Here is a 26328-nt window from a genome sequence, read left to right as displayed (position 1 = left end):
CCCAAATGATATCTCCACATCTCTAAATTCCCCAAATGATATCTCCACATCTCTAAATTCCTTCTCTGCAACAGGTAGGATACTTTCTTTAGAAACTGCCGTTGGTACTGCAGAGTTATGTTGTGTATGTACTGTGCATGTTCTTTATGTGCTGTTGAATACAAATGTATGTAGGGGAAAAAATGCCGTTGGCTACGTGCTTTGCAAGGGCAGGCTGTAATGCTACGTGATATACACTAGTAATGTCGATATGTTTCAGACAACATGGTTAGCAATAGAGCACAGACACTGCAGCTTTACTCATTTATCTCATAGGAAATAGAAGGCTAATAAATTACCTTGTGAATGGTATAGGGCAACATTATGGTGAGTCGAATCAAAGAGATTGTATAATTGCTTAGTATTTGTTCTTTCTTTTTGTGTATGATACAGTGTGTTTGGTGGTAACCTTCAGAACATCTGAAACTAATGGTGAAGGGCAAACAAGACATTTTGTTCCTCAGGTTCCTGGCCTCTGTCCATTAGTTCAGTTGACAGTTTTGGTATCAGGGTGTTCAGTCTGTGTTTTGGCTCTAAATGGATCTCAGGACAGAATGGTCATTAAATATATGTCTCTGAAAAAAATGACATGTTATTTTGGTTCCTATCTATCAGTTCAATTTGTCTATGCTTAGTCACTGGGTTGAGTGTGAAAGGATAACAAAGGAAACAACCCTTCTGGTAGTGGAGGACGGGGCTTTCTACTTCATACCTCTACGAAGCATCTGGTTAGCTGCAATAAGCATTACGCTGATGATAAATGCAAAGGCGAAGGCACAAATCAGGCTCTTCCGCACACATGTGTGCTTCTGTTGTGTTGGGCTGGCTGTGAAGATAGAGAGAAGGTCAGAGAGAGTTATATACTGTATATGTAGATAGAGAGAACGTCAGAGCGAGAAAACGCCAGAGACAGATGAAGTCAGAAGTTTACATACACCTTAGCCAAATACATTTAAACACCGTTTTTTTTAATATACAAATGCTGACATTTAATCCTAGTAAAAATGCCCTGTCTTAGGTCAGTTAGGATCACCACTTTATTTTAAGAATGTGAAATCTCAGAATAATAGTAGAGAATGATTAATTTCAGCTTTTATTTCTTTCATCACATTATCAGTGGGTCTGAAGTTTACATACACTCAATTAGTATTTGGTAGCATTGCCTTTGCATTGTTTAACTTGGGTCAAACGATTCGGGTAGCCTTCTACAAGCTTCCCACAATAAGTTGGGTGAATTTTGTCCCATTCCTCCTGACAGAGTGTCACGTTCTGACCTTAGTTCCTTTGTTTTGTCTTTGTTTTAGCATGGTCAGGGCGTGAGTTGGGGTGGGCAGTCTGTTTGTTTTTCTATGTTGGTTTTTGAGTTTGGCCTGGTATGGTTCTAAATCAGAGGCAGGTGTCGTTAGTTGTCTCTGATTGAGAATCATACTTAGATAGCCTTTTTCCACCTGGGTTTTGTGGGTGTTTGTTTTCAGTCTTTGTGTGTCTGCACCAGACTGAACTGTTTCGGTTGTTTCTTTGTTGTTTTGTTATTCAGTTTGGATTATTATTAAAAATCATGAACACTTACCACGCTGCATCTTGGTCCTCACCTTCTTCCACGACGACAGCCGTTACAGAAACACCCACCACCAAAGGACCAAGCAGCGTGGTACAGGCAGCAGCAGCAGGAGCAGCGCTATAAGGAGGAATGGACATGGGAGGACATTCTGGACGGCAAGGGTTGCTATACATGGGCGGAGATCCTGGCTGGAAGGGATCGCCTCCCATGGGAACAGATGGAGGCAGCCAGGAGAGCGGAGGCAGTAGGTAAAGGGAGCCAGCGCTTTGAGGGAACACGGCTGGAAAGGAAGCCCGAGAGGCAGCTGACAATCGTTGTCCCTGATTGAGAACCATATTTATGTAGCCTGTTTTCTATTGTGTTTCGTGTGTGATGGTTTTCTGTTTTCTGTTGTGTGTCTGCACCAGCCAGAACTGTTTTTGGTCGTTTCTCTTTGTTATTTTGTTATTTCCGTGTTCATTTAATAAATATGGACAAATACCACGCTGCACCTTGGACCTCAACTTCTTCCACCGACGACGACCGTTACACAGAGCTGGTGTAACTGAGCCAGGTTTGTAGGCCTCCTTGCTCGCACACGCTTTTTCAGTTCTGCCCACATTTTCAATAGGATGGAGGTCAGGGCTTTGTGATGGCAACTCCAATACCTTGCCTTTGTTGTCCTTAAGCCATTTTGCCACAAATTTGGAAGTATGCTTGGGGTCATTGTTCATTTGGAAGATCCATTTGCGACCAAGCTTTAACTTCCTGACTGATGTCTTGAGATGTTGCTTCAATATATCCACATAATTTCCTACCTCATCATGATGCCATCTATCTTGTGAAGGGCACCAGACCCTCTTGCAGCAAACACCCCCACAACATGATGCTGCCACCCCCGTGCTTCACAGTTGAGATGGTGTTCTTCGGCTTGCAAGCCTCCCCCATTAACCTCCAAACATAACGATGGTCATTATGGCCAAACAGTTATATTTGTGATTCAAAGACCAGAAGACATTTATCCAAAAAGTACAATCTTTGTCCCCTTGTGCAGTTGCAAACTGTAGTCTGGCTTATTTATGGCAGTTTTGGAGCAGTGGCTTCTTCCTTGCTGAGTGGCTTTTCAGGTTATGTTGATATAGGACTCGTTTTACTCTGGATATCAAGCAAAGAGGCATTGAGTTTGAAGGTAGGCCTTGAAATACATCCACAAGTACACCTCCAATTGACTCAAATGATGTTAGCCTATCAGAAGCTTCTTGAGCCATGACATCATTTTCTGTGTGTGTGTGTGTGTGTGTGTGTGTGTGTGTGTGTGTGTGTATATATATATATACAGTTGAAGTCGGAAGTTTACATACTTAGGTTGGAGTCATAAAAACTTATTTTTCAAAAACTCCACAAATTTCTTGTTAACAAACTATAGTTTTGGCAAGTCGGTTAGGACATCTACTTTGTGCATGACACAAGTCATTTTTCCAACAATTGTTTAAAGACAGATTATTTCACTTATAATTCACTGTATCACAATTCCAGTGGGTCAGTAGTTTACGTACACTAAGTTGACTGTGCCTTTAAACAGCTTGGACAATTCCAGAAAATGATGTCATGGCTTTAGAAGCTTCTTAGGCTAATTGACATCATTTGAGTCAATTGGAATTGTACCTGTGAATTTATTTCAAGGCCTACCTTCATACTCAGTGCCTCTTTGCTTGACATCATGGGAAAATCAAAATAAATCAGCCAAGACTTCAGAAAAACAATTGTCGAGCTCCACAAGTCTGGTTCGTCCTTGGGAGCAATTTCCTAACGCCTGAAGGTACCACTTTCATCTGTACAAACAATAGTACGCATGTATAAACACCATGGGACCAAGCAGCCGTCATACTGCTCAGGAAGGAGACTCATTCTGTCTCCTAGAGATGAACGTACTTTGGTGTGAAAAGTGCAAATCAATCCCAGGACAATAGCAAAGGACCTTATGAAGATGCTGGAGGAAACAGGTACCAAAGTATCTATATCCACAGTAAAACGAGTCCTATATCGAAGAAGCCACTGCTCCAAAACCACCATAAAAAAGCCAGACTACGGTTTGCATCTGCACATAGGGAGGCTTGCAAACCGAAGAACAGCATCCCAACCGTGAAGCACGGGCGTGGCAGCATCATGTTGTGGGTGTGCTTTGCTGCAAGAGGGTCTGGTGCCCTTCACAAAATAGATGGCATCATGATGAGGAAGGAAATTATGTGGATATATTGAAGCAACATCTCAAAGACATCAGTCAGGAAGTTAAAGCTTGGGCGCAAATGGATCTTCCAAATGGACAATGACCCCAAGCATACTTCCAAAGTTGTGGCAAAATGGCTTAAGGACAACAAAGGCAAGGTATTGGAGTTGCCATCACAAAGCCCTGACCTCAATCCTATTGAAAATGTGTGGGCAGAACTGAAAAAGCATGTGCGAGCAAGGAGGCCTACAAACCTGACTCAGTTACACCAGCTCTGTCAGGAGGAATGGGCCAAAATTCACACAACTTATTGTGGAAGGCTAACTGAAATATTTGACCCAAGTTAAACAATGTAAAGGCAATGCTACCAAATACTAATTGAGTGTATGTAGAAACTTCTGACCCACTGGGAATGTGATGAAAGAAATAAAAGCTGAAATAAATCATTCTCTCTGCTATTATTCTGACATTTCACATTCTTAAAATAAAATGGTAAACCTAATTGACCTAAGACAGAGAATTTCTACTAGGATTAAATGTCAGGAATTGTGAAAAACTGAGTTTAAATGTATTTGGCTAAGGTGTATGTAGACTTCTGACTTCAACTGTAAGAGCAGCACAGCATTTGTTTATGGAAGTTTGTCCTGTCATTATCAGAGACTAAAAGATCAACACTAACCCTGATCGTTTGGTCAACTGTAAGCCGATCAAAACACAACGAAGGGACAACCTACACCGGTCACACTTATTGATAGTGGTTGAAACCTCTTACTGTCAATGTCCACTTGGCACGCTTGACTGTCCAGGTGGCTCTCTTCGGTCATGATGATGTTCTCAATGTCTTTCATGGTGAGGTGGTCACAGAAGGTGTCATACAGTAGCCTCTTCAGCTCATCCACTGTCAGCTTCGACATGTCACACTGGGGGACACAGTACCAGACACAAACACTTCGGCACAGGTATCTGTCTGCATATCAATGTTTGAGCAAGGTTACACAGAGGAGCATTTCTATGTAAGACAATTAGAGGTGGTGCAAAGGTTTCTATCCCATCCCATCACCGACACAGTTGTGGTGAATACATTTCCATTAATGGATTATGTTATATCAAATTTCACACATTTCATTTGGAAAAACATACATTTTGATTAGCCTGGAACTTTTTTAGATGTGAATTCTTTGTGCTGCTATAACGTTTAAAATCACGAACAGCCTCCTGACTATTATGACATCCAATGTAATGATCCATTCATCACAGTGATGAAGAATTTAAACGACAAAGCAACTAATAAAGTGTTTGTTTTAATTGTTTGAACATGGCTCTGGAATAGACTCTCTCTCATGAATAAATTGAATAGAAATTTGAATCTCTGGGGAACGCTTGCAACGGCAATTAGGAATATAATACGTGATGTCATAACCACAGTGGAATTGCCCTCTCTTTAATGATTATTTAGCTCCTATCATGTTTTTATGGTAATTTTAATTAGACTGACTGTGGTTTATAATCACAAAAGCTTTGAAAGCCCTCAGGAAAATCATCTCACTCCAATGAGGAAATATTAAGCCATAATTAGCTCTGATAAAGAAAGAGGAGAAGGAGGTAGATGGGTGGGGTGATAGTAGATACCTTCCAAAATACTGAGTCAAAGTCCGCCCCATGGAACTTATCAGGCATCCCAGCAGCAATAAGTTTAGGTCCAAGCAGTGCAACAAATTCCTCGAAGTCAACCTGGCCATCACCTGCAGGGATAGGAGTGTGGATATTTAGTCAATATGTCGGTCAGTCAGACACTTTTACACATGTAATGGAGCAAAGGCATTATCTTGAATGATCTCAGTGAACAGCATTTAAAATTGTGTGTGTTTGTGATTCACCATCCATGTCCAGCCTTTGGATAATAATCTCCAGCTCCACCTCATTGGGCATGTATCCCAGTGACCGCATAGCCACCCCCAACTCCTGCTTTGAGATATATCCGTTTCCATCTCGGTCAAACACCTTGAAGGCCTCACGGATCTCTGTGGAGAAATGAAGGAACAAAACTCAGATAGGAGGATTGACACTAGTCTGATGTACTAATGCACTGATAATGGGAAGTTCAGATTTCCCCACCACCCAACATAGCTGTTCTGACCTTTCAAACTACCCACAGATAACTGTTAATAAGGCTCAGACTTAGAGTAAGGTGGCTTTAGGTTCATATCTTATTGCAGCTAGTTGGCTGATATTTTTATTGCTCAGCTGAATTTGTAGAGCTTTAAATCTCTGAGTGTGTATTTGCATCAAACAGCAGAGAGACAGGAAGTTTTGCATATTTGATGCCAACTGTACCTTTTTCACTTCAAACAGAATACTTTAGCACATGATGAGAGGCTACAAGCCTATTAGCAGTAGCTAGGGGGTTTGGAATAGTTTCCATACCAGATCTTAGAGGAAATAAACAAAATCCTCATCAAAATTGTAAAGGGCTTGATAAGTTTGTTTAGATCAGGTGTGAAATATCCTTGACCTGGAGTTTACCTAGATACAGTACATCACTATTGAGAAATGTGTGCATAAGAAGATCCACAAATAAAGGCTGAGCCAATAACACAATAGAAACATCTATGTACAGTGTGTGCAAATGTAGAAGACTAGGGAGGTAGGCAATAAATAGACCATGGAGGCAAAATAATTACAATTTAGCTGTAAGGGGTGCCTAACTGGTGGCAGGGAAGTCAGACACAGGAGAGCAGAACTAGGTAATAGCTGGAGCAGTTTAATTCCAAAACCAACGGCATCAAGAAAATAACAAGATGGGTACCCGACGTGCACCAGTCAACATGTGCACAAGCACTTACAACAAACAATACCACACAAAGACATGGGGAGAACAGAGGGTTAAATACACAACTCGTAATGAGGGAATGAAAACCAGGTGTTTGGGAAAACAAGATAAAACAAATGGAAAATGAAAAATGGATCGGCGATGGCTAGAAGACCGGTGACGTTGACCGCCGAACACCGCCCGAACAAGGAGAGGAACCAACTTCGGCAGAAGTTGTGACATTAGCATTAACACTGGAGTGATAGATGTGCAGATGATGATGTGCAAGTAGAGATACTGGGTGCAAAAGAGCAAGAGGGTAAGTAATAATATGTGGATGAGGTAGTTGGGTGTGCTATTTACAGATTGGCTGTGTACAGGTACAGTGATCGCTAAGCTGCTCTGACAGCTGATGCTTAAAGTTAGAAAAGTTTTGAGAATGACACAAATATTAATTTCCACAAGGTTTGCTGCTTCAGTGTCTTTAGATATTTTTCACAAGTGTCAAAGGCTTTTATTGACAATTACATGAAGTTGATGCAAAGAGTCAATATTTGCAGTGTTGACCCTTCTTTTGCAAGACCTCTGCAATCCGCCCTGGCATGCTGTCAATTAACTTCTGGGCCACATCCTGACTGATGGCAGCCCATTCTTGCAAAGTCAATGCTTGGAGTCAGAATTTGTGGGTTTTTGTTTGTCCACCCGCCCCTTGAGGATTGACCACAAGTTCTCAATGGGATTAAGGTCTGGGGAGTTTCCTGGCCATGGACCCAAAATATCGATGTTTTGTTCCCCGAGCCACTTAGTTATCACTTTTGCCTTATGGCAAGGTTCTCCATCATGCTGGAAAAGGCATTGTTCGTCACCAAACTGTTCCTGGATGGTTGGGAGAAGTTGCTCTCGGAGGATGTGTTGGTACCATTCTTTATTCATGGCTGTGTTCTTAGGCAAAATTGTGAGTGAGCCCTCTCCCTTGGCTGAGAAGCAACCCTACACATGAATGGTCTCAGGATGCTTTACTGTTGGTATGATACAGGACTGATGGTAGCGCTCACCTTGTCTTCTCCGGACAAGCTTTTTTCTGGATGCCCCAAACAATCGGAAAGGGGATTCATCAGAGAAAACTACTTTACCCCAGTCCTCAGCAGTCCAATCCCTGTACCTTTTGCAGAATATCAGTCTGTCCCTGATGTTTTTCCTGGAGAGAAGTGGCTTCTTTGCTGCCCTTCTTGACACCAGGCCATCCTCCAAAAGTCTTCACCTCACTGTGCATGCAGATGCACTCACACCTGCCTGCTGCCATTCCTGAGCAAGCTCTGTACTGGTGGTGCCCCGATTCCGCAGCTGAATCAACTTTAGGAGACGGTCCTGGCGCTTGCTGGACTTTCTTGGGCGCCCTGAAGCCTTCTTCACAACTCTCCTTGAAGTTCTTGATGATCCAATAAATGGTTGGTTTAGGTGCAATCTTACTGGCAGCAATATCCTTGCCTTGCCTTTTTGTGCAAACTAATGCTGATGGTGCGTGTTTCCTTGCAGGTAACCATGATTGACAGAGGAAGAACAATGATTCCAAGCACCACCCTCCTTTGAAGCTTCCAGTCTGTTATTCAAACTCAATCAGCATGACTTAGTGATCTCCAGCCTTATCCTCGTCAACACTCACACCTGTGTTAACGAGAGAATCACTGATATTATGTCAACTGGTCCTTTTGTGGCAGGGCTGAAATGCAGTGGAAATGTTTTTTTGTTCATTTGCAGGGCAAAGAAGGACTTTGTAATGAATTGCAATTCATCTGATCACTCTTCATAACATTCTGGAGTATATGCCATCACACAAACTGAGGCAGCAGACTTTGTGAAAATTAATATTTGTGTCATTCTCAAAACATTTGGCCACGACTGTACATCCAGTTTGCTGAGTAGAGTGTTGGAAGTTATTTTGTAAATGACATCGCCGAAGTCAAGTATGGGTAGGATAGTCAGTTTTATGAGGGTATGTTTGGCATTATGAATGAAGGAGGCTTTGTTGTGAAATAGGAAGCAGATTCTAGATTTAATTTTGGATTGGAGATGCTTGATGGGACTCTGGAAGAAAAGTTTACAGTCTAACCAGACACCTAGGTATTTGTAGTTGTCCACATACTGTATTCTAGGTCAGAACCGTCCAGAGAAGTGATGCTAGTCGGGCAGGAGGGTGCGGGCAGCATTCGGTTGAAGAGCAATGCACATAGTTTTACTAGCATTTCAAAGCAGTTGGAGGCCACAGAAGGAGTGTTGTATGGCATTGAAGCTCGTTTGGAAGTTTGTTAGCACAGTGTACAAAGAAGGGCCAGATGTATACAGAACGATGTCGTCTGCGTAGAGGTGGATCAGAGAATCTCCAGCAGCAAGAGCGACATCGTTGATATATACAGAGAAAAGAATCGTCCCGAGAATTTAACCCCCATAGAGACTGCCAGAGGTCCGGAAAACATGCCCTCCGATTTGACACACTGAACTCTATCTGAGAAGTAGTTGGTGAACCAGGCGAGGCAATTATGCATACATCAAATCAAATCAAATCAAATGTATTTATAAAGCCCTTCTTACATCAGCTGATATCTCAAAGTACTGTACAGAAACCCAGCCTAAAACCCCAAATAGCAAGCAATGCAGGTATAGAAGTACGGTGTAGAAGGTGTAGAAGCATACATTCATATCAGATTTCAGCACACCAAACTTCAACAATACTGTGCTCAAATGAGGTATACAAATTAAATCAAAACGCTGTACTAAATCTGTACACAATCCATGCAAATTGTACATAGGCTGTTTTCCCTCAACTTGTGCCAATTTAAATCCACATTTGTTGGCAAATAAGCCTTCTAGTCCAAAATAGGTTTTAAATATTGCAGTTACTTAATTTAACAAGACTCAACGGGTTTGAAAACGACTAACTGCAAAGTGGAGCATGTGTTTCGAGGAACTGGATTCTATATTCCCCTGCTGAATGCATAATCCAGGTTATTTAGACAGTAGCCCAATTGTATGTTTACTGTGAAACAATGAGCAACTGAGTGGCCATAGGCCATTTATATTTAGTGAGCTGAGACAAAGTCCGAAGGATTTGGCTTGTGGGATCAATCATCAAATACCTCCACAGCATCCATTATAAAACATGCATGGGGTCTGATTTACAATATAGTGAAGTAATTAGACACCACAAACTCAGTTCCATTTGACAGGAGAATGGTAATAGTAATAGCATGCAAACACATTAGTCGAGACTCCCATTACTTTAGTTGTGATGAATACTTTGAGCACTTGCATTCATGTGTTAACCTTCTGTTAAATGTTTGCAATTGATAAAAGGCATATCGGAACCTATTTTGTGTACTGAGGACTGAAAAGAAATGTGTCTGTGTATCCCTAACCATAGGCAGAGCGCCAACTATTCTGCGGACAGGGTCAGACTGAATTTACTGCTCTGGGACACAACAGCAGGATCAAGACAAATCACACGTTACAATTACAGTGAGTGCTTTTATAGCAAACTGTTATGCTTCCCAGAAAGCACATCAAAGGAAAACTATGATTAATGATTTTTATAATAGTCAAATCAATGAGTAAGTTGTTTTGATAGCTTTTGTTCAGTTTTCACATCCTATGTATGATGGCGATTAATATGCCATTGCCAAGGTTATCTTTTTCCGTATACTCTTAGAAAGAAATGTACTATCTACAACCTAAAATGGTTCTTTGACTGTCCCCATAGGAGAACCCTTTGAAGAACAGTTTTTGGTTCCAGGTGTAACCGGTGTGAAATGGCTAGCTAGTTAGTGGGGTGCGCGCTAATAGCGTTTCAATTGGTTACTTCACTCGCTCTGAGGCCTTTAAGTAGTTGTTTCCCTTGCTCTCCAAGGGCCATGGATTTTGTGGAGCGATAGGTAACAATGCTTTGAGGGTGTCAGTTGTTGATGTATGCAGAGGGTTGCTGGTTTGAATCAAGGTAGTGGTGAGGAGAGAGATGGAAGCAAACTGTTACACAGAGCCCTTTTGGGTCTGGGTAGAGCCCTTTTGGGTCTGGGTAGAAGTCTTTTGGGTTCCATGTAAAACCCTTTCACAGAGAATTCTTCATGAAACCCTAAAGAGTTCTACCTGGAACCAAAAAGGGTTCTACCTGGAACCAAAAACAGTTCAACCTGAGCCTGAACCCTTTTTGGTTCCAGGTAGAACTCCTTTGGGTTCGATGTAAAACCCTTTCCACAGAGAATTCTACATGAAACCCCAAAAAGTTCTACCTGGAACTAAAAACAGTTCCACCTGGAACCAAAAAGGGTTATTCTATGGGGACAGCCGAGTGTACCAAGTAGTGGTATGGATTTCTCTACTCTTGGCTGTATAAGGAAGGTTGATACAAATACCAGGGCCTCATTGTAATAAACAGTTTGTGATAATAATGAGGTTTTCACCACATACAATGATAGAGATAGGCGGTTAAAACAATAAAAGGAGTGGCTCAATAGCTTGCGTTGACAGTCCTTTGCCAATAAAATCATTGTTTAGTGTGTTCTCTTGGAAGCAGACAGCTAGGCTGATGTTTGTTTATTTTTCATCTCCCTCCTGTGTGGCTTTGTTTGTTGGCTCTGTTTGATCTGCTGTCAGGTTATCACCTTTGTCTTTCCTTCATCATCTCACTGAAAGAGAGATCCCCCCCTCCTCCTCCTCCCTCACAAGTCTCACATAACCCTATTTGGGATTTCAAGTCTTTGCATCAGTCAGACTGACATCCCATGAGCTCTAACAGAGAGATGGGGTCACATCGCCCTGGCCATCAGACATCATTCAGCCCTGCTCAATGCCTCACAACAATAATAGCAACCAATGTCCTACTTCCACCTGACCAATGGGTGTGATTGAACAATTGTCTCATAGCTCATATAGTGCCAACTCTTGTTGTCATTTACTGTTGAGATATGATGCCATCAGAATGACAAATGCAACACCCCTTGGAGTGTTGTGGCTGTAGAGACAGTCACCAGTGACTGACTGTTATGTGGGCAGCAATAAATCACTTATTTTTGTTTGTACTTCTTTACTATTTCAGCACAGCCCCACTTATATACACATATCTTGATATGTTCATTGACAAATACTGAGGTATGATTTTGCTAGCCAGTGACCTTGGCTCTTTGTCAGATATGATTAGAAATGAGTTATTAATGAGTGAGAGAGGTTAAGGGTCATAGATTCTTGACTAGGACCATCTTGGAAAATGAGTTTGTAATTTTGATTTGTCTTAGTTCTTCATTAAATGTCAAGGGTATGGCCACCGCATTGGTCCTGTTCCAAGAAGAGTTACACTTGAACGCCTTTTAGGTTCCTTAGCATATCCTGATTTAATTTCAAAACGTATTTTTTTGCAAAGTTAGTTCCAAAGTTAGCTTAAGCTGTAGAGGTATTGAGTTAAAGTCATGGTCTGTTGCTTCAAGAACGTAAAATGACAAAGTCTAGCTTGCTGCCTGCGCCTGTCCATTTTTTTCAAAGTCATTGCACAGCTGCAGATCATTGACTGGAGTTGAAGTCTCATGTCGTCTACAATTATTAATGCTCACAGTACAAGACTGATCTTTGGAATTGCTGACATTCCTGAGCAGTGACAGCACTATGAATACGCACCAAGCCACATTCCATTATTGTAGAATTAATTTACATTCTAAGTCAATTCCTCCATTTCCACCTGGAAGTCACTTAAAAAAAGATTCCAATCTAGATGTGTATTAAAATCTTCTCGATCAATCTGCTCTTTATTGAATAGAGCAGAAATAAACTATTTCTGGTGTAGCAAGCCCAGAAAGGGGATCTCGACAGGGGTCTGTCTGCGCCGTTGCCCTTGAAAAACAAGATAATCTCTGAGCCTGAGCTCTAGTCTTCCCCAGTGCCTCAGGACCATTGGTTCTCTCTCTGAGGAGGACAGTTTTTTCTGCTCATCTGTCTCACTCGGCTTGTAGCTCTTGCATGGGCGATATAGCTGTATTCTGCACTGTCCCTAATGCTTTCCCAACCGATGACTAACGACAATGAAACCAAAATGGGAAAAAAATAGCTAGACTGTGTGGAGCCAACTGACTGATAATGGTGTTTATATGGTCGTCAAATATTTAAAAGCCTCTTTGGTTGTGCATACATCTATCAAAGATTAAATTACTTTATTCACAGCCATCTCACTGTATTTGCTGAAGCTGGTGTCAGATATATTTTTTATAGAGACCTCCCACTGTGCACAAGCTGGTTGAATCAACATTTTTCAACATAGTTTGTCAAGTATTGTGACGTGTAATCTACGTGAAAAATACATAGGATTTGTAAAAAGTAATCAATTGTTGTTTTTGAGGGTGACATTTCATCATGGCAACCATATTTCAACACAGACATACTTTATATAGAATATGTTTGTCACACCCTGATTTGTTTCACTTGTCCTTGTGCTTGTCTCCACCCCCTCAGGTGTCGCCCATTTTCCCCATTATCCCCTGGGTACTTATACCTGTGTTCTCTGTTTGTCTGTTGCCAGTTTGTTTTGTTTCGTCAAGACTACCAGGCTTTTTACCTCTGTTCCTAATCATTGATTGTTCCTGGTTTTCCCGGTTTTGACCTTTTCTGCCCGCCCTGACCCTGAGCCTGCCTGACATCCTGTACCTTTGCCCCACTACTCTGGATTACCAACCCCTGCCTGCCTTGACCTGTCATTTGCCTGCCCCCTTTGCTGTAATAAACATTGTTACTTCAACACAGTCTACATTTGGGTCTTACCTGAAACGTGATCATGTTGAATTATTTGTACCTTTAAAATAAGATCAGATCTTCAACTTTAAATCCACTATGAAAAAATATTTTTTTAAATAGGCTGGGTGGGCAGCACCTTCTACTGGAGAATTGATCTACAGTGCCTTGCAAAAGTATTCACCCCACTTGGCATTTTTCCTATTTTGTTGCATTTCAACCTGTAATTTAAATGTAGATTTATTTGGATTTAATGTAATGGACATACACAAAATAGTCAAAATTGGTGAAGTGACATGAAAAAAAATGGTTTAATTTGTTTATTTTTTTTTATTGAAAAGTGGTGCGTGCATATGTATTCACCCAATTTGCTATGAAACCTACCTAAATAAGATCTGGTGCCACTAATTACCTTCAAAAGTCATATAATTAGTTAAATAAAGATATGATCTGTCACATGATCTCAGTACATACAGTGGGGCAAAAAAGTATTTAGTCAGCCAACAATTGTGCAAGTTCTTCCACTTAAAAATATGAGAGAGGCCTGTAATTTACATCATAGGTACACTTCAACTATGACAGACAAAATGAGAAAAAAAATCCAGAAAATCACATTGTAGGATTTTTAATGAATTTATTTGCAAATTATGGTGGAAAATAAGTATTTGGTCAATAACAAAAGTTTATCTCAATACTTGGTTATATACCCTTTGTTGGCAATGACAGAGGTCAAACGTTTTCTGTAAGTATTCACAAGGTTTTCACACACTGTTGCTGGTATTTTGGCCCATTCCTCCATGCAGATCTCCTCTAGAGCAGTGATGGTTTGGGGCTGTTGCTGGGCAACACGGACTTTCAACTCCCTCCAAAGATTTTCTATGGGGTTGAGATCTGGAAACTGGCTAGGCCACTCCAGAACCTTGAAATGCTTCTTACGAAGCCACTCCTTCATTGCCCGGGCAGTGTGTTTGGGATCATTGTCATGCTGAAAGACCCAGCCACATTTCATCTTCAATGCCCTTGCTGATGGAAGGAGGTTTTCACTCAAAATCTCACGATACATGGCCCCATTCATTCTATCCTTTACACGGATCAGTCGTCCTGGTCCCTTTGCAGAAAAACAGCCCCAAAGCATGATGTTTCCACCCCCATGCTTCACAGTAGGTATGGTGTTCTTTGGATGCAACTCAGCATTATTTGCCCTCCAAACACGACGAGTTGAGTTTTGACCAAAAGGTTCTATTTTGGTTTCATCTGACCATATGACATTCTCCCAATCTTCTTCTGGATCATCCAAATGCTCTCTAGCAAACTTCAGACGGGCCTGGACATGTACTGGCTTAAGCAGGGGGACACGTCTGGCACTGCAGGATTTGAGTCCCTGGCGGCGTAGTGTGTTACTGATGGTATGCTTTATTACTTTGCTCCCAGCTCTCTGCAGGTCATTCACTAGGTCCCCCCGTGTGGTTCTGGGATTTTTGCTCACCGTTCTTGTGATCATTTTGACCCCATGGGGTGAGATCTTGTGTGGAGCCCCAGATCGAGGGAGATTATCAGTGGTCTTATATGTCTTCCATTTCCTAATAATTGCTCCCACAGTTGATTTCTTCAAACCAAGCTGCTTACCTATTACAGATTCAGTCTTCCCAGCCTGGTGCAGGTCTACAATTTTGTTTCTGGTGTCCTTTGACAGCTCTTTGGTCTTGGCCATAGTGGAGTTTGGAGTGTGACTGTTTGAGGTTGTGGACAGGTGTCTTTTATACTGATAACAAGTTCAAACAGGTGCCATTAATACAGGTAACGAGGGGAGGACAGAGGAGCCTCTTAAAGAAGAAGTTACAGGTCTGTGAGAGCCAGAAATCTTGCTTGTTTGTAGGTGAACAAATACTTATTTTCCACCATAATTTGCAAATAAATTCATGAACAATCCTACAATGTGATTTTCTAGATTTTTTCTAATTTTGTCTGTCATAGTTGAAGTGTACCTATGATGAAAATTACAGGCCTCTCTCATCTTTTTAAGTGGGAGAACTTGCACAATTGGTGGCTGACTAAATACTTTTTTGCCCCACTGTATACACCTGTTCTGAAAGGCCCCAGAGCCTGCAACACCACTAAACAAGGGGCACCACCAAGCAAGCAGCACCATGAAGACCAAGGAGCTCTCCAAACAGGTCAGGGACAAAGTTGTGGAGAAGTACAGATCAGGGTTGGGTTATTAAAAATATCTGAAACTTTGACCATCCCACGGTGCCCCATTATTAAAAATTTGAAAAAATATGTCACCACAACAAACCTGCCAAGAGAAGGCCGCCCACCAAAACTCATGGACCAGGCAAGGAGGGCATTAATTAGAGAGGCAACAAAGAGACAAAGATAAAACTGAGGGAGCTGCAAAGCTCCACAGCTGAGATTGGAGTATCTGTCCATAGGACCACTTTAAGCCGTACACTCCACAGAGCTGGGCTTTACGGAAGAGTGGCCAGAAAAAAGTCATTGCTTAAAGAAAAAAATAAGCAAACACGTTTGGTGTTCACCAAAAGGCATGTGGGAGTCTCCCCAAACATATGGAAGAAGGTACTCTGGTTAGATGAGACTAAAATGGCTTTTTTGGCCATCATGCAAAACGCTATGTCTAGCGCAAACCCATCACCTCTCATCACCCCGAGGATACCATCCCCAAGGTGAAGCATGGTGGTGGCAGCATCATGCTGTGGGGGTGTTTTTATCGACAGGGACTGGGAAACTGGTCAGAATTGAAGGAATGATGGATGGCACTAAATACAGGGAAATTCTTGAGGGAAAACTGTTTCAGTCTTCAAGAGATTTGAGACTGGGACAGAGGTTCACCTTCCAGCAGGACAATGACCCTAAGCATATTGCTAAAACAACACTTGAGTGTTTTAAGGGGAAACATTTAAATGTCTTGGAATGGCCTAGTCAAAGCCCAGACTTCAATCCAATTGAGAATCTGTGGCTGAATAGTTATGCACACTCAAGTCTTCTGTTTTTTTGTCTTATTTCTTGTTTGTTTCACAATAAATAAATTAAAAATGCTTCTTCAAAGTCGTAGGTATGTTGTGTAAATCAAATGATACAAACCCCCCCAAAAATAATTTTTAATTCCATGTTGTAAGGCAGCAAAATAGGAAAAATGCCCAGGGGGTGAATACTTTCACAAGCCACTATATCTACAGCTACCATTTAGTCTCCCATCCAGGGTTTTATCCAAGAACAGCCTTGCTTATTTGTCACTGTCTATTACCAATGTGCTATTGTGAGAATAATTATTGAGAGATCTCCACTCCAACTAAATAGATTCACTGTTGCTATCAAAGTCATTCCAAAGGGTAGGTTTAACATAATAAATGAAATGTGACCGACCATACTTTCTCACTCATACAGTATATCATCAATGATGCTGTTTAGGCCTATATAGCTATTGCAGTCATCCACAGCTATTCAGCTAAATTCAACCCAGAATTCACAAAAAAATAGACAATTCAATAGGCCTAGGGTTTCAAGCTCTGGTTGATTTCAGATTCAAATAAAAGTTAAAGAATGGGATTAAGCCAGTGACTCAGATGGAACTATCCAAGCAGTAGATACATCTCCTTTAAATGTTGATATTTGGTTATCAACCAAACACAATTTGGAGTTATCAACCAAACACAATTCAATCCTACTTTTGTAATACAGTAAATAGCCTAAAGTTAAGGCTATCTTGCAAACTAATTTAACATTCAACCTTAAAATGAGTAACACATCCATGGCCACATTTTGAGGTTACTGTAACTTAAAATGTCTTACGTAATCTTATAAAGCGTGTGAGTAAGGGCCTTAATACAGCTGTGTGCATGTTTAAGATACCATGCATTGGTCATCACAGCTCTGGAGAGATTTTCACAATTGCTGTAATAATCTGCCCAGAATCTCGAACGGCATTGATCACATGTAATCTCAACTGCAATCCAGGTCATTTGGTTCTGATATTAGATTAAGCACAGTGATAACACATTAAACTGTTGTATAATTAAACAAAATAGCTGACATTGTTTTCCCATTTGAACTTTACTGTGCTTTTAATTTGTTGAAAGTGCAGTGATTGACATTTGGGTTACGACTAACCTAAAAACCAGACATTGTTTTTCCATTGGAATTTGGTTGTGCTTTTAGATGGTTGAAAACATAGTGACAACACATTGGTAATTCAACTAACTTTTGGCTCTTTCTGAGTGGGTGAATATAGGTTGTAATCTCATTGAATAACGTCTCAACCAAATATTACCCAATTATCAATGTTGAAATGACATGGTGTGCCCAGTGGGCTGCTCATCCATTTCATGAGACTTCATTCAACAGGCTTTTCTTTTTATGATAATACAGCTGAACTCGCACTGTGACATTGGTTCTGCATTCAGTGAGGCTGCATCTGAGAGAGAGAGAGAAGAGCCCTCCTCTTCAAATAGCTTACTGTAAGCCTAGAGCGCGTCAACAAATGATCACAATCTCCATTCCATCTCTGTTATGACTAATCCCGGGTTATCTCGTCAGGGTTACAGATACTACAAGAGACTGAGCTTCTTCTGATGTGCCATGGGAATTGCAGTACAAGCTGTCTGCTGAGATATAGCAGAGCTGAGCTCTTCACAGTGGTGGTGAGGTAAGGTGAGGAAACCACCTCATAGTTCGCAGTATTCTGGGACCCTGCAAATGAGAGGAAAAGCCTCAATGGTACTAATTTAAACTGCTGGTGAGTCCATTGGGACACTACTGCTTACCATATGTCAACATTTGGCATAGGATTCCCCATTCTGGGAATTACCCAGCTACATACAGTAAGTGATCAGGGTAACAGTGTTTGATGAGAACAGCACTATATACTACAGTGTTATAGTTTGTTCAAACAATGCCATGCCATTTTGTTCTATAGCACTTAGAACAGCTTGTAAATATTGCTCAATATAATGCTGATGATTCTTTCTATTACAGATGGAAGATCTTAATTTGATCACTCTTTTGTTACTGAGAGTTTTCCTGCAGATGAGCTTTGTTATTTACATAAATTCACTAACACATGGTTATATTAACAGTTTCACACTTTTCATGTAGCCTCATTTTGACCAGCTAATAGTTTAACCACCGATCAAGCAACATTATGGACTAAACGTTCAAATCCTGTTGCTGCAGGATTATTTTGCTGTTGACAATACTGGTCAAATTAAGATCCTACACCTGTATGTATGCACTCTATTATATCCTGATTAGAGTCCAGTGTGTTTCAACTGTGTGTTTGGTACTGTGTGGGAATCAGCTGATGGGGGACTAGAGGTTTGTGGGTCTCTGTCAAATGTTAACATTGTATCAAATATAGTAGTAGACTAATCGATTTGCAGGTTTACAGATAGTAGAGACAGAAGCCTCCCTCTCCTTTATATGAGGTGCTTACTGCAACCTCTTCCCATTTGTAACCATGCATGAAGATAGCTTTTGCATACAAAGTGGAAAATGATCTGAGCCCTACTCCAATGTCTGGTGTCTGGGGGATTCTCTGACATGCTGTGATCTATAAATAAGGTTTGCAGGCTCCGTCAGTTGTGCGTTGACAAACAGGAAGAGGGGTGGGGAGAGACCGAGACCTGGGTCCTCATTCTAAGGAAGTCAGTGCTGTGTGGGCGAACCACCAGTCTTATCTAGCTCGGCAGACATGTTCAAGTGCCACAACTGGCAGTTAAAAACACTTTCCTGACTATGCAATAGTTGTCAAGGTACACTTGAATTAACTATGCAGCCTGATTATTTTGAGGAGTTGACTCTTGTTTGTAGGGACTAGGGATTGGGGAGAATAATAAAAAAGTGCAATTCTCTTAAATCCCTATTCCCGTTTGTTTTCACTGATGTTGAATATAGGTGCACCTCCCCACTACATATTTAAAAATGTATTTTCATTTTTAAATGCATTATTTTGGTAAATGTTTTTTTGTCATATAACAACTATAATAATTTTAATTTTGGTGAGAAAATGTAAATGCCACAATTATCATATTAACACATTGCTGTGTTATCTTCAAGGAGCACGCAGGTTTTCATATTGGAACTTGCACAGTGCAGTATTACAGTGTAATCAGTCACAGCAGCCAGCCAGCCACCCAGCCAAAAACACAAGCCAATTATTTCAGGAAAAAAATACAATTGGCTCCTGTGCAAATTTAATCAAGTCTTTCCCCTCATAATCAGCCTGTCCCTTTTCCACCCCCCTGTCTGAATTTGGACAGCTCACTGTGCCTGTTACATTGGATGATCCTCAATGAGTAAACAGCAGTCAAATGGCTTCCTCAATAAGTTAATGATTTGCTGCAGAGCTCTGCCTGCTGCACTGTCCTTTGGCTGGCACTCCACCTGCAACATATGGCATCTTGGGCATTTTTGTTTTGATCTAATTCTATGAGTTGGGCCCCGTCATGGTTGGTCTTTTGATTAGAGTCTCAGTCCCCCAACAGCTAGTTTTTTCTCCATGCCAAATAAGTTGCTCAAAGCAACGATGGAATTTTAGGGCGAGACAGCTTGGCCAGATCTGGGGCCAGGGCGACCAACTAACAGCAGAAATAGGAATTTCATTATTCTTTGAGAAAGACTCAGCCATATCTGATCTGACTGTCATCTCTATTTTACTTCTTGTTGACTTTGCTCAAAAAACACTAGCCTTTAAACAGATTTTGATTGGGGTGTTACAACAACAAAACTCCACTCTCAACTTTCACGAAATGTATGAAAACACATTCTATTTCATGCAGGGCCTCGTTTGTGCCCGAGGCCATCCGCATGGTTAATAGGAACATTAAGGAAGTCTGATGGACTATTCTAGAGATAGTTTAGCCCTACAATTAATTAAGAACTGTGAATACCATTAACTTTAAGTTTCTTAAATTGCACTATGCACCCTGAACTGATGCCTTAATAAGTGTTTCTATTGATTTTTTAGCTCGGAAGAAATTACCCCTTGGGGAATAATAAAGTTGTGTTGTGTTGTATTGTATGTGTATCTCATCATTGCTAGAACCACCAAACTGCCCTTTCAGACAGGAAGAATGCTACTATATTCAGTCAGAGTTTTGTTTTTTTACCCAATGCCAGACAGAGGATCTCTTAAATGATCCCTCTGCTGAGATGCAGCTGGACATCAAAGGCCAGGGAGATTTTGTTACCATGTGAACTTTAGAATCTGTCTTTTTAAAATGAAAACATCCCCTATGAATTTAACTACACAGCCCATTCTTCCTGGAGTAGTAAATGAATCATAGTCTCGAGTTGTGATATATGATTAATCTCGTAACCCAGGACCAAATCTACTGTGGAAGACTAGGTTCTATATGACCCTAAACCCATAGGTTCTCTATGGTTTGCAACCTCTGTCAACAAAACTAACGTGAACTAGAACAATAATGCATCAATGTCAATCAATCCCTAACTAAAGATTTGTATTATACTGTTGATTGTTTTAATATCTATGTATTTAGTTCACAAATCTCCACCATGAGCCATTTGTTTTCAGAATTCACCATGTAGCTTTTTTCATTATCATCTGGTGCTTCCAGGTAGCATTAAATCCTCCCTGCCCCATGTCACATTCTGCAGTCAATCATCAATGACCTTCAGAAAAGCAGCCAATGTCATGAATACATTCACTTCTTATTGGCTGCTGTGAGTCACACACATCATCATCAGCAGTCATCACAGATTGTGAGTTCCAATGCCATACCATGCAACACATACGGACTGAAAGGCACACAATGTCCTCTACTTCAGGGTCACGTCCCGCTGGATTGTACTTCAACAACTGTTCTTTTCTTAAAGTGTGAAAAGGTTCATAATTGCCAAGTGTTTTTTTTCTTCCATTTGAATTGTAAGTACTTTGTTCTCTATGATTCAGATCTGGAAAAGACAGACATACATACACAGGTTATATTCTGGAGTGTCGGCTCGTCTTTGCTACTTTATGTTCTCTCAGGAAATGCCGGTGGAATTGTTAGTTTTTTATCCAGTTACACTTGGTGATATCATATGTCCCTTCCCTGCAGCACCAATGCATTAATTATAAGTCATAACTTGAATTGAATTACCTCAGAAAAGTTATTAGAGTAGGCAGATAGATACACTCTGTGGATGCTGGGTGGCCTCCAAAGGAAATACTGTAACTTGGAGTGGGAAATAGACAGGGGCTTCAATAAATAATGTGTTTATCTGATTAATGGAGTTAATTGAGTGATTGCTGTTGAAATATATAATATCTGTAACATACACATGCTTACTCACAGGCAGTCTGAATCAATAATGTTTTGCAAGATACCGAAGATTGATCAAATCATTAATATTGAGTGAAAGCTATTCCATGTACTGCTAGACATAACAAAGATTTGGAAGATGTGGGTCCAACAAGTTTTCTGTGAAACAGGAGTGTATAGAGTCACTATAAGTATCATTATGTGGGTGTACTTGGCATTTGGGTCCTTTGCCTTTACAACCATGAAGAACACATTAAAATGACAAATAGTTACACATCATTTAGAGTTGCAAAGGTTTGGGAACCTTCCGGTAAATTTCCGGAATTTTTCTATGTGAAGTGAAGCCCGGGAATTTAGCTTAAATTCATCAAAAAAGTTAGCTTATAACAGTGAACCTTTTTTTGTGGGATACACGTAATTCAATTGTAGGTCTTATGATATATTTTGGTTAATCTATCCCCAATTCAATGGAATTGCAACTCTCTGCATGTGCAGTGCACTCTTACATCACATGTGCAGTGCACTCTTCCATCACATGTACAGCTGATTCTCAGGGGTACATGTAAGAGACATTTCACTGCAGAGGACATTTCCCTGCAGCTAATGTAGAAGGAAAACCTTTGTACATTTGCAAATATTGTGCCAAATCATATGTGAAGAATGCAACAAAGATGCAGCATCATCTGGCCAAGTGCATAAAGTTCCCTCAGCGCTCACAACAAGCAACCTCTGACAAAGTCCCTCTACTTCTATTCGAGGTGAAAATTATGAATCAGACACCTTATCGATAGCAACAGCTCATGGTCCTCCTGGAATCAGAAGTTTTTTTTTGACTCAATGGAGTAACGTAGTCAGAGAAATGCTGATGAATGTCTTGCTCGAGCTGTGTATGCAACTTGTTCACCGCTGATGCTCACGTGCAATGTGTATTGAAAGAGATTTCTGAATGTCCATCGCTCAGCATACACCCCTCCAACCAGACATACTTTATCTACTAATTTGCTGGATGCAGAGTTCAACAGAGTTCAAGTGAAGGTCAAGCAAATCATAGCGAAAGCAGACTGTATTGCTGTCATCGCTAATTAACTACATCATCTCCACTCAACTAGTATTCTACAAAAGCACAGACACAAGGGACAACAGACGCACTGGTCTCTACATTGCACATGAGCTGAAGGCAGTCATCAATGACCTTGGACCATAGAAGCTATTTGCACTGGTGACAGACAATGCCACGAACATGAAGGCTGCTTGGTCTAAAGTGGAGGAGTCATACCCTCACATCACACCCATTGGCTGTGCTGCTCATGCATTGAATATGCTCCTTATGGACATCATGGCACTGAAAACAATGGATACACTCTACAAGAGAGCCAATGAAATGGTTAGGTATGTGAAGGGTTGTCAAGTTATAGCAGCAATCTACCTCACCAAGCAAAGTGAGAAGAATAAGAGCACCACATTGAAGCTGCCCAGCAACACCCGTTGGGGTGGTGTTGTCATCATGTTTGACAGTCTCCTGGGGGGGAAGGAGTCTCTCCAAGAAATGGCTATATCACAGTCTGCCGATATGGACAGCCCCATCAAGAGGATCCTCCTGGATGATGTATTTTGAGAGAGAGTGGTAAGCAGCCTGAAACTCCTGGAACTTATAGCAATAGCCATTGCACTGTTTGAGGGAGACAATGCCATCCTGTCTGATGTTAAGACTCTGCTTGCAGATGTAAGAGAATAAATCCCTACTGCCCTGCCCACTTCAATGTTGCTCCAAGCAGAGGAAACTGCAGTTCTGAAATACATCAAAAAGCGTGAAGACTTCTGCCTGGAGCCCATACACGCCGCAGCAGACATGTTGGACCAAGTATGCTGGCAAGAACATCCTGTCTGGTGCAGAGATCAACAAGGTCTATGGTGTCATCACTACCATTTCTCGCCGCCTTGGCCTGGATGAGGGCAAGGTTCTTGGCAGTCTGGTGAAGTACACTTCCAAGCAAGGGCTTTGGGATTTTTTACATTTCTATCGGAGGAATTGAATCATTTGCAATTATGTCTACTTATGATAAGGTAAAAGGTTTATGTTTCTGTCTCCATATGATATGGTAAATATATCCAATGCAAAAAACATCTACATTGAAATGGTATTAATATTAATTTGCATATATTCCTGTTAATTCCCAAGGAAAGTTTCCACCTCTGAATATTCCCCAAAATGTGCAACCCTACATGTCATACATAATTGTATTTGTTATATTGAATGGTGTGTCAATGATAAAACATCATACAAGTTCTTTATATTGCAAAACATTATGTTTATGCATTGTTTAAGGTACTTAGGCTAAGCTAATTGGCTTCTTCCAGTTGTGACATGTTTTGGGGGTTTAGAGATATCTATTATTTTGAATGCTAGAAAGTGAACAAAAGTATGTAATATATTGTATAGAGCAATAAAAACAAAGAAGGCTATTAAAAGTTGTATGTCATTGGTGTTAACGCCTTAAAATTCATTCATTACAAAGATATACAAGGACCATTCAAGCAAATTTCAAACAAATATTGTCTAGCAATATTGAAGGCATACTTTCCAAGCCTGTAAGCCTTGGGATAAATCATAGTTCATCATAGCACTCATTCAGATTGGCATGCCTACACGAAAAAAATATTTAGAAAGGGGTATTCTAAAGGGTTCTTCGGGTGTCCCCATTGAAGAACCCTTTTTTCTTCCAGGTAGAACTCTTTTGATTTCCATGTAGGGATCTCCAAAATGGTTCTACCTGGAACCTTCAAACGGTTTCTCCGACCTATGGGGACAGCCAAAGAACCGTTTTAGGTTCTAGGTAGAACCTTTTGTTTTATAAATTGTTTTATGATTTTTATTTAACCTTTATTTGACTAGGCAAGCCAATTTAAGAACAAATTATTATTTACAATGACTGACTACAACGGCAAAACCCGGACGACGCTGGGCCAACTGTGCTCGCCCTATGGGACTCACAATCAAGGCCAATTGTGATAAAGCCTGGAAACGAACCAGGGTTTGTAGCACTGAGATGCAGTGCCTTAGACCGCTATGCACACATTCTCTTTGGTTTAAATGTCTTTGTAGATGGTAGAACTACATCAAAACAGACTATTAACAACAATTACAAAAACGTTGTGCTAACTGATGTCTCCCAACCACAAGTAAAATGTATCCACGTAAGTCGCTTTGGATAAAAACGTTTGGTAAATGGCATATGTTTATACCGCAATTTTAACAGCTGGGAACATGTACGTTGTCTTCTGAACAAGTGAATGAGTCAAGACAAGTATGATAGAACATACTAGGGCAATCTGCGTGCATTTAAAGTTGTAATTGCTGCTCTTGTGTGAGACCATTGTGATGTGCTAACATTTAGCCCCGTAGCTGTGGGGCGCTCTCCAGGGCGCTCTCCAGGGTGCTGAACGGTTCAGATCGAGTGACTCATTGCACCGTTAAGGCAAGGGTCATTTTCTTGACCTGGCTGTATCGATCCTCCACATGCAGAATGGATTTAGGCAAGACATGAAACAATAGATATAATAATCATGACTCACCTTCCACCTCATCCTCGGGCAGGTTAATGGGGGTCCGGTATGATAGGATATCTGGAATAGTGCAATTTCCCTTGTACATGAACCTTGTGGTTCGCACTGGCATTCGCACTGGCATTTCTGCGAGGGAAAATCTGTGTCTCGATCTTCATATAGCTCACTGTAGTTTGCTGACCGAAACTTTGCTATAGTCCACTTTGGAGAACAACATTTCGCAACCGGAAAAAAAGATCTCTGTTCAGGTTCTGTCACTTGACCGTTATTGTTTTTTGGTGTAGCCTGTGGAGAAAACAGTGTCTGAATCGAAGCTCGCGAAGTCCCGGACAAAGTGGCAGGTGTCTCTGCTTTTGTCTTCAATGCATGTAATGCCTATACATCAAGAGTGCTTGTGTAGCCTATATGTCACATCAACTTTGCATTACAATTACCGAAGGACACAAGTAGGCCTACTAGATATATTGCTGAAACTTTATTTTTGGTCGTAATTATATCTATTTTATTGTCTCAAATAAACATAGCAAGTATCTTTGTTCCATCAAAACCAACTATTTTAATCCGCACATTGCAAGATATTTTATTCCGCATATATGGGAATAAAATAATGATACAAAAATATAAACTACAACGAGATATATAAAAAAAACGTGTCAACTACAAATCCAATTCGAGAGCAGTTTAAGTCTGCGCTGGCTTTGAAATGCATGTCATTTCATATTTGTTAGACTGAAGACTTCTATTTTCTGTTTGATAGGATTAACATGAACACATATATTTTTTGTTTAAATCCTACAGGTCGTTGTTTTGTACAAGGTATGTATTGCCTTCCGTCTCCTCACACTTTCCTTTTCCGTTTCCTTTATCTTCACTTCTGGAGACCAGTCGATACAACTGTAAGTAGCCTAACTAATAGCCCCGAAAAAGCTTCTACCGGAAGCCTATTGAAGAGATGTTCGTCTGTAACGTTCTAATTGAAAATAAAACAAGACAAAAAAAACGAAATAACATCAAAACTAAGAACTAGAGTAGTCAAAATATTCAACTGTCAAGGGATTTCCTGGGCGACCCACTGCGTCTTCAGATGGATCTTTGAGGTTGATCC

At 40.7% G+C, this 26328-nt stretch overlaps 1 protein-coding gene across 1 annotated transcript; it reads right to left on the bottom strand.

Annotated features, from left to right (window-relative positions):
* LOC115125096 (calcium-binding protein 7-like) lies at positions 1 to 26328 on the bottom strand. Its single transcript, XM_029654595.2, has 5 exons — positions 25233 to 26328; positions 5684 to 5827; positions 5436 to 5548; positions 4579 to 4726; positions 1 to 865 (listed from the first exon to the last, which is right to left on the bottom strand). The coding sequence occupies exons 1-5, from the start codon at positions 25345 to 25347 to the stop codon at positions 741 to 743; spliced, it is 645 nt and encodes a 214-aa protein (XP_029510455.1). The 5' UTR covers positions 25348 to 26328; the 3' UTR covers positions 1 to 740.

The sequence above is a fragment of the Oncorhynchus nerka genome, linkage group LG4, assembly GCF_034236695.1.
Source record: "Oncorhynchus nerka isolate Pitt River linkage group LG4, Oner_Uvic_2.0, whole genome shotgun sequence".
Classification (NCBI taxonomy): Eukaryota; Metazoa; Chordata; class Actinopteri; order Salmoniformes; family Salmonidae; genus Oncorhynchus; species Oncorhynchus nerka.
Note: the sequence above shows the minus strand (reverse complement) of the source record. Positions and strands in the feature narration are given on the sequence as shown.

What these genes read in the sequence shown, in the direction of transcription:
- LOC115125096 (XM_029654595.2), bottom strand. Translation starts at nt 25,347, where the DNA reads ATGCCAGTGCGAATGCCAGTGCGAACCACAAGGTTCATGTACAAGGGA. An exon ending in GCCCGAGGATGAGGTGGAAG is followed by an intron (nt 5,828 to 25,232) that starts GTGAGTCATGAT and finishes ATTTCTCCACAG; the next exon opens with AGATCCGTGAGGCCTTCAAG. An exon ending in GTGCCAAGTGGACATTGACA is followed by an intron (nt 866 to 4,578) that starts GTAAGAGGTTTC and finishes CTATCTTCACAG; the next exon opens with CCAGCCCAACACAACAGAAG.